Source organism: Phyllobates terribilis, unplaced genomic scaffold, assembly GCF_046119375.1.
Source record: "Phyllobates terribilis strain yellow unplaced genomic scaffold, ASM4611937v1 Scaffold_3__8_contigs__length_932513732, whole genome shotgun sequence".
In the NCBI taxonomy this organism is placed as follows: domain Eukaryota; kingdom Metazoa; phylum Chordata; class Amphibia; order Anura; family Dendrobatidae; genus Phyllobates; species Phyllobates terribilis.
This window is the reverse complement of record NW_027362763.1, coordinates 22,103,506-22,117,855: the sequence shown is the minus strand read 5'-3', so window position 1 is coordinate 22,117,855 and position 14,350 is coordinate 22,103,506. Positions and strand designations below refer to the sequence as shown.

The 14,350-nt window shown below is 42.9% G+C and overlaps 1 protein-coding gene across 4 annotated transcripts in view; it reads right to left on the bottom strand.

Annotated features, from left to right (window-relative positions):
• Positions 1 to 990: 990 nt before the first annotated feature.
• LOC141258713 (uncharacterized) overlaps positions 991 to 14,350 on the bottom strand; it is a 71,061-nt gene continuing 57,701 nt past the window's right edge. Inside the window, exons 3-7 of one of the 4 annotated variants that reach the window (XM_073673741.1) lie at positions 6,386 to 6,562; positions 4,197 to 4,388; positions 3,929 to 4,093; positions 3,379 to 3,502; positions 991 to 2,882 (exon numbers count right to left, since the gene is read on the bottom strand). In XM_073673741.1, coding sequence (XP_073529842.1) covers positions 1,069 to 2,882; positions 3,379 to 3,502; positions 3,929 to 4,093; positions 4,197 to 4,388; positions 6,386 to 6,562 — 2,472 coding nt within the window. In that variant the 3' untranslated portion in view covers positions 991 to 1,068. Of the gene's footprint in view, positions 2,886 to 3,378; positions 3,503 to 3,928; positions 4,094 to 4,196; positions 4,389 to 6,385; positions 6,563 to 14,350 lie in introns of all 4 variants that reach the window. The other 3 variants (XM_073673740.1, XM_073673739.1, XM_073673742.1) reach the window with 3 other exon arrangements.

Below are 14,350 nucleotides of genomic sequence, written 5' to 3'. Positions count from 1 at the left end.
TGAGGATAAGTTTATCCGAGTCACCAGCCTCAGAAATCGCAGGTTAACAGCAGCTCAGATTAGAGACCAGGTCAATGCCACACAGAGTTCTAGCAGCAGACACATCTCTACAACAACTGTTAAGAGTAGACTTTGTGCAGCAGGCCTTCATGGTAAAATAGCTGCTAGGAAACCACTGCTAAGGACAGGCAACAAGCAGAAGAGACTTGTTTGGGCTAAAGAACACAAGGAATGGACATTAGACCACTGGAAATCTGTGCTTTGGTCTGATGAGTCCAAATTTGAGATCTTTGGCTCCAACCACCGTGTCTTTGTGCTACGCAGAAAAGGTGAACGGATGGACTCTACATGCCTGGTTCCCACCGTGAAGCATGGAGGAGGAGGTGTGATGGTGTGGGGGGGGCTTTGCTGGTGACACTGTTGGGGATTTATTCAAAATTGAAGGCATACTGAACCAGCATGGCTACCACAGCATCTTGCAGCGGCATGCTATTCCATCCGGTTTGCGTTTAGTTGGACCATCAGTTCTTTTTCAACAGAACAATGACCCCAAACACACCTCCAGGCTATGTAAGGGATATTTGACCAAGAGAGAGAGTGATGGGGTGCTACGCCAGACGACCTGGCCTCCACAGTCACCAGACCTGAACCCAATCGAGATGGTTTGGGGTGAGCTGGACCGCAGAGTGAAGGCAAAAGGGCCAACAAGTGCTAAGCATCTCTGGGAACTCCTTCAAGATTGTTGGAAGACCATATCCGGTGACTAACTCTTGAAGCTCATCAAGAGAATGCCAAGAGTGTGCAAAGCAGTCATCAAAGCAAAAAGTGGCTACTTCGAAGAACCTAGAATATAAGACATATTTTCAGTTGTTTCACACTTTTTTGTTAAGTATATAATTCCACATGTGTTAATTCATAGTTTTGATGCCTTCAGTGTGAATGTACAATTTTCAAAGTCCTGAAAATACAGAAAAATCTTTAAATGAGAAGGTGTGTCCAAACTTTTGGTCTGTACTATATTTTTTTTTTACATACACCCTTTGTAAATGTTTGTAAAAATGTTTCATATTAAACAGTAAAACAGCTTCCCCCCTGTGTGCGACTTCTCTGATGACTATGGAGTTTGTCTTTGCTAATAAAGCATTTCCCACATTCGGAGCATGAATACGGCTTCTCTACTGTGTAACTTCTCTGATGTTTGACCGGAAATGATTCGTTTATAGAAACATTTTCCACACTCTGAACATGAACTTTCTTATGTCGGAGAAGACTTGATTCATATATAAAACAGAGCCCACATTCGCTACATGTAACTGGATTATCTCCAGTGTGATCTCTTTGATGAGAACTTAGCAAAGCTTCAGTATGGAAACATTTCCCACATTCGGAGCATGAATACGGTTTCTCCACTGTGTAACTTCTCTGATGTTTGACGGGAAATGATTCGTTTATAGAAACATTTTCCACACTCTGAACATGAATTTTCTTATGTCGGAGAAGACTTGATTCATATATAAAACAGATCCCACATTCGCTACATGTAACCGGATTCTCTCCAGTGTGATCTCTTTGATGAACACTTAGCAAAGCTTCAGTATTAAAACATTTCCCACATTCTGAACATGAATACGGCTTTTCTTCTGTGTGCATCTTCAAATGATAAATAAGATTTGCTTTACTTGTAAAGAATTTTCCACATTCTGAACATGTATATGCATTTCCTGTGTGAATTCTCTCATGAGCAGTAAGGCTTTTTTTATATTTAAAAACTTTATGACATTTTGAACATGAGTACGGCTTCTTTCCTGTGTGAATTATTCTATGCTCAACAATATTTGATTTTTCTTTAAAACATTTCCCATATTCTGAAAATGAATATGACTTCTCTCCTGTGTGAGTTTTCTCATGTGGACTAAGACTTGATTTATATAGAAAACTTTTCTGACATATTGAACATGAATACGGCTTCTCTCCTGTGTGAATTCTCTTATGTGCAACAAGATTTGATTTTAAAGTAAAACATTTCCCACATTCTGAACATGAATACGGCTTCTCTCCTGTATGACTGCTCATATGTATAACAAGACTTGAATTTAAAGTAAAACATTTCCCACATGCTGAACATGAATACGGCTTCTCCCCTGCGTGACTTTTCCTATGCACAACAATATTTGATTTTTTTTTAAAACATTTCCCACATTCTGAACATGAATACGGCTTCTCTCCTGTGTGAACACTCTTATGCTTATGAAGAGACGATTTATTTACAAAACATTTCCCACACTCTGAACAACAGTGCGGCTTCTCTCCTGTGTGAATTCGCTCATGTGAAATAAGATTTGATTTGTCTATAAAACGCTTCCCACATTCTGGACATGAATACGGCTTCTCTCCTGTGTGAATTCTCTCATGTAAAACCAGATTTGATTTGTCTATAAAACGCTTCCCACATTCTGGACATGAATACGGCTTCTCTCCAGTATGAATTCTCTCATGTCTAACAAGATGTGGTTTTATAGTAAAACACTTCCCACATTCTGAACATGAATACGGCTTCTCTCCTGTGTGAATTCTCTCATGTCTAACAAGATGTGATTTATATTTAAAACATTTTCCACATTCTGAACATGAATACGGCTTCTCACTTTTGTGACTTTTCTCATGTAAAACAAGATTTGATTTGTTTATAAAACGCTTCCCACATTCTGAACATGAATACGGCTTCTCTCTTGTGTGACTTCTCTTATATTTAACAAGATGTTCTCGATGTTCATTAAGGGTAGTGAGGTTTTCTCTTGAGGACTGACACGGGATATCTTCATCTTTTACATTATATTTTAACGATAACATCACATTTCCTCCAGGATGATCACTTGCATTCTCTGCTGGAAATAAAAACAGATTTAATTATTTTTTAAAATCACAACTATAAATGTAAAGGCCCCTCCATGTCCCACCTCTGATCCAGGATGGAGGATCTACAAGAAATGTTATGGGATCCAATTCACATTAAGGGCAAATCCCTGGAGCACCAGGGGAACAGAAGGTGCGGAATATGGGATCCTCTTATGGTCCTTGCATCCAAGTACCCGTGTCTGAGAAGTTCTCATCAATCATCAGGGGTAGAACAAAGCAGACCCCTGAACCTCCAGACCCCGTCCCAGAACAGACCTGCTCCTCTTCCATCATCATCATCAGTGCACATTCAGCCACAGGCGAATTCATCTTACAACCAAATATCAATAATTATACTAACCGGTAATTACAGACACGTGTCTGCACGGCCTGGGACAGTGGTGAGGATGAACTACATCTGCCAGCGCCGACCACAGAAACGACCACAACAACCACAAAGAAATGACTGAGGTCTCCTCTTACCTGGTGACACCAGAGGCCGGTGCTCCTCCACCACAACGTCCTGATACTGATCCCAGTGTCCTCCTACATAATCCCACTCCTCCATGGAGAAATAGAGAGCGAGGTCCTGACACCGGAGAGGAACCTGACAACCAACGAGAGCGACATCACGCAGAATCCTCCAGTGTATACTGTATAATCTCCCAGCAGTCTCCTCTCATCACCCAGAATCCTCCAGTGTATACTGTATAATCTCCCAGCAGTCTCCTCTCATCACCCAGAATCCTCCAGTGTATACTGTATAATCTCCCAGCAGTCTCCGCTCATCACCCAGAATCCTCCAGTGTATACTGTATAATCTCCCAGCAGTCTCCTCTCCTCACCCAGAATCCTCCAGTGTATACTGTATAATTTCCCAGCAGTCTCCGCTCATCACCCAGAATCCTCCAGTGTATACTATATAATCTCCCAGCAGTCACCTCTCATCACCCAGAATCCTCCAGTGTATAATCTCCCAGCAGTCTCCTCTCATCACCCAGAATCCTCCAGTGTATAATCTCCCAGCAGTCACCTCTCCGGTCAGCAGCTCAGTGATCTTGGTGGTGAGCTCTAGGATCTTCTTCTCCGGTGTCGGGGAGTGCGGGGCTTCTGTGATGGGGCTCTGGATCTGGCTCCGTCCTCCGGACACACAGGGGGTCACACGGTCACCGGACGTCTTCTTCACCACTGTGTGTTCCTGTGTACAGGGAGAGACGCTGATCACCACATAGATTCTACTCATCTTCCATCTTTCCTGTTATAGTAATAGAGATAAGAGTGATCTCATGTCAGACTCTCACCTTTCCCTGTAACAAGTCGATGATCTCCAGGGCGAGGAGGAATATTCCTGCAGTCATGTTGCTTTTGTCCTGGTCGATCCTCGGGGGGTCAGTTTTCATCCTGACGTCCTGGTACTGATCCTTCTGTCCTTCCATGTACTCCCACTCTTCCATGGAGAAATAGACAGCGGCATCCTCACACCTGACAGGAACCTGACACACATACAGTTACGCCCAGAAATCTTTACCCAGTGACACATCTACGTGATTTCAGCTCTGCAGGCTGATATTCTACTATTTTGGATGTAAAATGAAACAACTGAGATGTAATTGAAGTGGAGACTTTCAGATTTAATTAAAGGGGCTGAACAGAAATCTCCTGGGAAACGATTAGGAATTGCAGCCATTTTTCTACAAAGCCTCCGCATTTTGGGGCCTCAGATTAATTGGACAAATTCATTTCCCATAAATAAAATGTTCATGTTTAATCCTTTGTAGAGAATCCTTTGCAGCAATGACGGCCTGAAGTCTGGAGGCCATGTCCATCACCATCACTGGTCTCCTCCGGTGTGAGGCTTTGCAGCAATGACGGCCTGAAGTCTGGAGGCCATGTCCATCACCATCGCTGGTCTCCTCCGGTGTGAGGCTTTGCCGTCTTTACTGCAGTGATTTCAGTTGTCGCTTGTTTGTGGCTCTTTCTGCCTTAGGTTTTGTCTTTTGCCTGTGAAACGCGGCTCGATGGAGCTGAGATCTGGTGATGACTCGGCCATTGGACAATATTCCACCTTTTTAACTTTCTCGGGATGTTTTGGGTCATTGTCCATCTGTCCTGTGAAGCGTCGTCCAAGCAACCTTGCTGCATTTGGTTGGATCTGAGGAGAAAGTATCGCTCTGTACACACTGGATTCATCCGGCTGCTTCTGTCTTCAGTCACATCATCAATAACCACTAGTGACCTGGTGCCATTAGAAGCCATGCATGCTGCGCCATCACACCGCCTCCACCATGTGTTACAGAGGATGTGCTGTGCAGAGGATCAGGAGTCGCTGCAAGCCTTCTCCAGACTTTCTTATTCCCATCATTCTGGTACAGGCTGATCTTCGTTTTCTCTGCCGAAATAATGCTTTTCCAGAACTAGGCGGCTTCTTTAGATGTTTTTGCCAAAGTCTAATCTGGCCTATATTCGGACAGATTAATGGTTTGCATCTTGTGATTAAACCTCTTTATTTGATATCATGAAGTCTTCTCTTTATGATAGACTTAGATTCTGAATCATAATTTTCCTTGAGTGTTCTTCTCTTGAGTGGATGTTGTGAAGGGGTTTTTCTTCACCATGGGAAGGATTTTCACATCATCCACCATTGTTGACTCCTATGAACATCCAGGCCTTTCTGAGCCCACCAGGGTGTAAAAACGGTTGATTTGGCCACTCCTAACATTTCTGCTCTCTCTCTTTTGGATTTCTTTTTTTTTTCAGCCTAATGATGGTCTGTTTCTCTTCTACTGAGAGCTCCTTTGACCGCATGTTGTGGGTTCACAGCAACAACTTCCAAATGCAAATGCCACACCTGGAATCAGCTCAGACCTTTTACCTAATTAATTGGTGAGGAATTAATGAAGGAAAAGCAGGGCTGTGGAGTCGGTAAGCCAAACCTCCAACTGACTCCAACTCCATGACTCCCTCATACATGGCTCATGTTTAAGTGATAAATTTACTGTAGCACAGATTCATCTCAGCTAAAAGTCTAGAACTTTAGATCAGGAATAGGACAGACATTTATAGGTCACTTCATAACTTTCCCAAATTCTTATGAAAAAAAATATTCCCCACAAACTGCACTGAACTACTGTACCCAATTTATTATATATTTTAGGAGTCGGTCCATTTTATACAGAGTCCGACTCCAACTCCACAGCCCTGGGGAAAAGTCCATGCAACCCATTACAAAGTTACTGAAATAATTGTCCAATTACTTTTGCTTCCTTGAAAAAGAGGGAACTACATATTAAAGAGCTGTAATCCTAAACCCTTCCTCCAATTAGGATGTGAATCCCCTCAAATTAAATCTCAGTCTCGGCACTGTAAGCCCAGCTTGATTATATAACTGTATCTTGCAAATGTTAGAACTTGTGTCACTGTCCCAATAATTCTGGACCTAACTGTATACCAACATCACCCAGAATGCTCCAGTGTATTTCCCAGCATTCACCTCTCCAGTCAGCAGCTCTGTGATCTTGTTGGTGAGATCTAGGATCTTCTTCTCAGGCATTGGGGAGTGCGGGGCTTCTGTGATGGGGCACTCATTCCTGCTCCTTCTTCTGGATACGTGGTGATGGATGATCGGAGTCTCACAGTCACCTGATGTCTTCTTCACTAATGTGCAATCCTGTATAAAGATATGAATATTACACGGAGGGAAACACAAGAGCAGGACATTTTATGTGTCGCCTCACCAGGTAGCCGCCCATCCATCTCAACAGGAGAGCTCATGAGGGACTCACTACCTGATTTACTCTTTGCTGTTTGGGAGGTCTAAGGACCCTGGTAGTTGGAGATCAATAGTCAACTGAAAGCCGCTGCCAGTAGTTTGGTGGTGGTGCTGTCTTGGTCGCTCTGTCAGCAGTGAGGGGTGACATAGAAATATACAGGCAGACAGTGATACAGGAGACTCTTCTATGGAATCCAACATAGATATAGAGGCCAAGGTAGAATGGGGAACAAGACCTGGTAACTTCTCAGAGAATAACCGGAATCCATCTTCACTGGGGCTCTATCAATAAAATCTATTATCAATAGGAAAGAGGATGAAGGGGGTTTATTTTGATGAGGAATCCCTTATGTATAAAACTAAGTTTCTTCTCTGTAAAAGGAATTTAGTTTGCTGTAGACCAACAAAGTGACTGATTTGGAAGATCAATGTACATGAGTGAACATTAGATGTACAGATCTTCCTGAGGGCCCGGAAGGTCAGGACTGTATGATATATATATCAGGACTGTATGGGAGGAACACATTTTCCTTGTCTATATGAATGTGAGAGTAGGAGTTATACTTTATCTATCCTGACCCCATTTTGATTTTTGTACTGTATCTTCTGCTTACCAGAATGGAGTTTGAGCTGGTATGTGTGTGACATAAGGAGTCTTTTGGAATGTCTTTGTCTAGAGACTCAGATACAAGGAAGAAACCGAAACTAGAAAGTGAGAGATTCCTAAAATGCAAAAGCTGGATGTAGACAGAATTACCTTTAGCCAATGAGATGTACTTATGCGAATATCAGCATATATGTAGAGAGAAGCTGAGGCAATTATATTGTTACCATGTATGACTATTAACAAGCTATCAAACTTTGACCAATGATGTAATAAAAACAGATCTGTCCTGATGCTCAATGTATCAGTCACGTCTCTTCCGTGCACGTATTTGAATTTACTATTTCATTTGGAGCAGGCACAACGTCTCAGAACGTCTCGCATTATGTGGCAACGACAAACCTGACGCAACAAACAGGGACCCGATAATGCAAAAGATTGCTGACCCAACCAATTTGCTGGACCCCAGACAGACGAATAACTTGGGACAGCTGCAGCAATTGGTAAAAAGCTTTATTCTTACACTACTTGAATTTGTCCCTCTGTTTTGTGGTTTCGGTGTGCGTTGGGTGAGTAGTCGCAGGTCATTCGATCTGTTCATAGTATGTGGGTCCATTATTGTTAGACAAAAAACCCTGATGAGACCTTGTGTACTGTGTTGAATTCATGTGCTGCATGTTCTATGGGGAGTGTGGATTTGGTATTTCACTGGTCATCTGTACGTGGGGTTGGATTGTAGTGATTAGCTGATTGTACCCGGTGGAGCCGATGTTGATGATTGTCAGCAGCAGTTTCTTGCATTACTCAGGAAACCCATAAGTTTTCAGCTCCTAGATGTAGGGGCTGACGATTTTTGTCTGATTGTAGTCAGGCAAGGAGTGACAGAGAAGTAAAGCTAATGTACGTGTGATAAGAGTCCCCACTGGTTTTCTATCTAGTCCTGTATATCTGTTTGTAAAGAAACAGAAGGTGGGTAATCTAATCTGTTCAGTAAGGAACAGACTGAGCATGGTAGGACTGCTGCTGAGTTTGGAAAAGGAAAAAAAAATTTGTGCAAAAAATGTATAGATTTTACTCAGTGTCTGGTTGTCCACCGCGTGGCAGATTTGATTAACGTTTCTGTAAAGTATTGGAGAAACAGCAAGGTTGTTTAAATGATGCTGGTTTACTAGAACAGACTGAGATGTGGTGGAAAAACTCTAAATCTGCAACTAGAGGCGATTTGGAGGAAGAAAAACATGGTGATAAGTTTTTGTATGTTAAATTATGTAACAAAGATGGCGTTCATTCCCCTGCCGCTCCCAGTTTGACTCCACCCCGTACATTGTCCCTGAAGGATGGACATGTTGTGTATGCAAGAATCAGAATCCAGATTGGGTGGAGACCTGTTGTGTATGTGGTGCCCCCTGTTGGCACATAGGAACCATTAAACCTTCTACTCTTCAAACCGGATTGTACCCTTTTTGTTAACGCCCCACAATCCATATTTTCTCAAGGCGTTTCCCCGTTCAGTGAAAGGTTCATCAGGAGAAAAGTGTTTGTTTTAGAGGGAATTAAACATCCCTGATCTGCCTAAACCCTTGGAAGCCTTTACCTGATGGGGAAACAGAGATCCACGTCATTAAGATAAGTTCTTTCCTCATCTATTGTTTTTGGATTTAAATCATGTCATGAACTAATGAATAGTGATTTGAATACCGGGGAGGTCTATATATGTCTTATTTTTTAATAAGGCTTGGCTCATGGTGAAGGCTACATAGGTATTCCTGTGGGGAATATTACTGCAGGGGGTTAGTTATCCCTGATAAAATGCTGCTATAAGGGAATCTGCAATGCACTTTATATTGTCAGGCCCCCAAATTGGGGAGGCCTGTGAGGCCCTATATGCTGTGTCCTGGAGATATATCCTTTAAAATACCAATTAGGATTATTAATTCCTCTTAGTGAGGTGGATTTATCAACTTAATTAGGGGATCTGTGGTGCCCCATTGTTATTATAGAGTGGGTTTTTTTATGCTCTGTGGATAAAAGTGTACTATTCCCTTTATGTATTGTGCTATGGCGATCCTGTCTGGATACGTCCAATCTTCTGTTATTAGGTGTTCCTGGGTTGTATTAATGGATTTTTAAGACACCCTCACAGAGTGAATATTAGATTGGGGTGATTTATATAAACAGGTTCAGATCACACGCCTATATTTTAGGTCTTTTTCTTGTTACTTAGTATTTGTTGTGAGACTCTTAATAGTTTTAAAAGACAATATTAAAGGTTATTTTTTAATGGGTATTTATTGTAAAAAGGTTTCTAGGCTACCCACGTTATTTATCGAATTTTGTAAATTGTCTTCTTATATTATTTAACTTACAAAATACTTGTCTAACATATATTCTCGAATTTCCTAGATCCAGATTCTGTGGAAGGGAGCCACCCCCTGCAGCCCGGAGACTGGGTGGTGGTCAAAAGACAAGTCAGAAGAGCCCTTAAGCCTCGATTTGATGGACCCTTCCAAGTCCTGATGACAACTGAGATGGCCATAAAGCTTGAGAGAAAGCCCAATTGCAGAACTTACACTGCAGGAGGACAGCTGAGCCCAAGAAAGCCACCGATTGATGTGGACGCACACTCTCTGCCTTATCCAGATAAATGGGGGCTCATAGAGGACTGTGTCACAGGTGTGTCAGGAGTGACAGTCGCCCTGCAGTTGGTTTGCAGGAGATCTCTACATTTGGCATTAGAGACACCTTTTTAAAGGCTGTATCTAGGACCCAACGGCTACCTTCCTCTGGCTAATTTACTCCCTGTCCTGGGGGTATAAATACCTGCTGTATGTCAGAGGGATGTGCCGGTGATATTCATTACTCCTTATGAAGGTCTGAGCGAGAGAAGCACTTCTTCCTCTCTGGTGCTTGAGGACGTGTGCGCATTTGTCTGGAGTCATCTAAAGCTAAGGAATTTTCCCTTGTTGGCCTCCCTTGTTGTCTTTAGTGTTCAGTGGGGATTGACTAGTGCTCATCCCCTTCCTTCCCTAGCCAGGGCAAGACAGGGCGAGGTACGCGTGCGGTGATTGGTGAAGAGCCAATATAGGGACGTTAGGGTGATATTCTATCAGCCAGGAGGTCTCCACTCCCCCCTTTCCCTAGAGTCTAGGCTTCCTTCCCTCTTCCTTTTGTGTTGCACTAAGACTTTCCCACACCTTGCGTGACACTATATCCCAAGAGAGAAAGAATGGGGAGCTAGTTACCACTTTCTGGTTTGATACCTCAGGCCCTGTAGTCCGTTATAAATTTGACCTGTGAAACATGGTCTCCTGCCCTAGGGAGGAGTGGCAGCGTGGAGACACCTATAGACTCACCCAAAAGTATATACAGTTATATGAAAAAGTTTGGGCACCCCTATTAATCTTAAGCTTACTGTTTTATAAAAATTGGTGTTTTTGCAACAGCTATTTCAGTTTGATATATGTAATAACTGTTGGACACAGTAATGTTTCTGCCTTGAAATGAGGTTTATTGTACTAACAGAAAATGTGCAATCGACCGCTGACGTCGGCAGGTCCTTAAATCTACCGCGAGCTGCCGGCAAGCAGAGGCAAGGACTCCGGGGGCCATCAGAAGGCAAGTACGATAAATAAATCGTATATATTTATTTTTTACCATTCTTTCGGTCACACTATATAAATTCCATGCAGTTTGCATGGATTTATATAGTGTGACCAAGTTGACAAGCACTTTCCAAGTGATGCTAAAATCACAACCCGCATGCGGAAATGCAAGTGAAGAAAGCGTCACATCCGCATGTCCCTGGCAGGAAAAACGCATGTACAATCCGCATGTACAATCCACATGTACAATCCACACGTTCAATCCGCATGCGTTTTTTTGTGCCAGGGAGATGCAGAAACGCTCAGGAAAAATCCGGAGCATTTCTGCATCGTGGGCACATAGCCTAAGACTTCCAAAGACTTATTCCAGGTGCCCTTCCCTATAAGCGACTAGACAAATCTCATTGTTTTCTCCTGCGTAATTCTGCTATTTTCTGCTATAGAAGGAGAAAATACTTCAGAGTGTAATCAGCTCTCCAGCAGAAAACCCTAAAAACGTAAAGGCCAATGGGCCTGGGAATTACACTTGTTTCCACAATTTAACATGTAACATTGACCTAAACCATTTAGGTTCCTCCTAGTGAAGTCCTAACACCACCACTAACTTGGTACAAGACCCTCTAAAATCAGACGGTAGCTAGCGCTCACTTGGGAAAATGGTGACTTTTATCCAGTACTGCCAGTGGGATGGGAGCGCTCTTGTGCTATTGGTAAATTCCTGGTACCACTCCAGATTGTGACTCCAAATACAGACAAGCTCCACAAAAATGCAACAGAAAATCGGAGACACAAGCCTGACACCAGCATTCCTACTTCTTTCGACCCTCACATGGACATTGATTCTATTGAGGTTCCAAGAGGAGTACCGGAAGAGTTCAAAGGCAGAGATGAAGTAGCAGCGGGACTTGAAGAGTTATTCCCCATCGTTACAGTTACAGCGAATAAAAATGTGGACTGGATAAATGATATCTACAATGGCAAACTGTTGGATGCCAACTCTGACCAGCACATGAACGTGGCACCTTTATAGTATCCTTGCTTGTTGTGGCTTGTGTGTGTGTGTCCATCCAATGGTGTGACAGACCGATTCGGAGAATCCGGTGAAGCAGTGTAGGAAGACCGGCTTCTTCTATGAGGGGAGAAGAATGTATCTGGGGGAGTTTGTAGATGGGCACTGCGGCTGGAACAGCCACCCACTGCCACAAGAGACGGGAATTGAGAGAGCAGGAGTTATACTTTATCTATCCTGACTCCATTTTGGTTTTGGTACGTGCATCTTCTGCGTACTAGAATGGAGTTTGAGCTGGTATGCGTGTGAGATAAGGAGTCTTTGTCTAGAGACTCAGATATAAGAAAGAAACCGACACTAGAAAGTGAGAGATTCCTGAAATCCAAAGTGTAGACAGAATTACCTTTAGCCAATGAGATGTACAGTCGGGGAAATAAGTATTTGATCCCTTGCTGTTTTTGTAAGTTTGCCCACTAACAAAGACATGAACAGTCTATAATTTTAACATTGAGAGATAGAATATCCAAAGATACTTATTTCTTACTGCAAAATGCAAATAAATGTATTTGATCCCTCTACAAATCATTATGAGTTCTGGCTCCTACAGACCAGTTAGACGCTCCTAATTAACTCGTTACCTGCATTAAAGACAGCTGTCTTACATAGTCACCTATATATAAAGACTCCTGTCCACAGACTCCATTAATCAGTCACACTCTAACCTCTACAACATGGGCAAAACCAAAGAGCTTTCTAAGGATGTCAGGGACAAGATCATAGACCTGCACAAAGCTGGAAAGAGCTACAAAACCATAAGTAAAACGCTGGGTGAGAAGGAGACAACTGTTGGTGCAATAGTAAGAAAATGGAAGAAATACAAAATGACTGTTAATCGCCATCGATCTGGGGCACCATGCAAAATCTCACCTCGTGAGGTATCCTTGATCATGAGGAAGGGGAGAGATCAGCCTAAACTACACTGGGGAAACTTGTTAATGATCTCAAGGCAGCTGGGTCCACAGTCACCAAGAAAACCATTGGTAACACATTACGCCTTAAAGGTTTAAAATTCTGCAGTGCCTGCAAGGTCCCCCTTCTCAAGAAGGAACATGTGCAGGCCCATCTGAAGTTTGCCAATGAACACCTGGATGATTCTGTGAGTAATTGGGAGAAGGTGCTGTGGTCAGATGAGACAAAAATTGAGTTCTTTGGCATTAACTCAACTCGCCGTGTTTGGAGGAAGAAGAAGGATGAGTACAACCCTAAGAACATCGTCCCAAACGTGAAGCATGGTGGGGGAAACATTATACTTTGGGGGAGCTTTTCTGCAAAGGGTACATGACGACTGCACCGTACTGAAGGGAAGATGGATGGGGTCATGTATCACGGGATTTTGGCCAAAAACCTCCTTCTCTCAGTAAAAACATTGAAGATGGGTCGTGGCTGGGTCTTCCAGAAAGACAATGACCCAAAACATACAGCCAAGGCAACAAAGGAGTGGCTCAAAAAGAAGCACAGTAAGGTCATGGAGTGGCCTAGCCAGTCTCCAGACCTTAATCCCATAGAAAACTTATGGAGGGAGTTGAAGCTCCGAGTTGCCAAGCGACAGCCTCAAAATCTTAATGATTTAGAGATAATCTGCAAAAAGGAGTGGACCAAAATTCCTCCTGACATGTGCGCAACCCTCATCATCAACTACAAACAACGTCTGACTGCTGTGCTTGCCAACAAGGGTTTTGCCACCAAGTATTAAGTGTTGTTTGCCAGAGGGATCAATATTTATTTCTCACTGCAAAATGCAAATACATTTAATTTATACAATGTGATTTTCTTCATTTTTGGGGGGATATTCTATCTCTCAATGTTAAAATTAACCTACCCTTAAAATTATAGACTGTTCATGTCTTTGTCAGTGGGCAAACTTACAAAAACAGCAAGGGATCAAATAATTATTTCCACCACTGTACGTACTGTAGGGGTTTTACTCACTTGGGTGCGATGGGAGGAAAACAAGGAACATGCTCCTTTAAGAGTCCATGTTGGTTTATTGCTTCATAAACCAACAAGCAAGAAAAGAAAACAAACAGCCTTTAGTTTAGGCAAACAAAGTAAAGTGTCCTCAGCAGGTCTCTGCTTAATCCGCCCTGTGGGCACACAGGCTGCGTAATGTCCAGTATCCTGGTTCGGTCTGGAGCCAACCACACACAGGAGGCCTTCTCTCTCCAAACACCGAGACCATGTGGTAAACAACCTCCTCCATTATATAGGCTGGTAACCACACCCAGAGGTGAGGTATGTGGGTTGCTGGACCCGCCCATCTCTCCTAGCAACCCGTACCTCGGCTCCCAGCTGCACCAATTAATCCACTTAGTGCATGGGTGCACTAGAGAAAATACACTGGGTTACATCACAGAGACCAGTCATCTCTGTGATACATACCTCCCATCGACTACAAGACCATTAGCGACCTT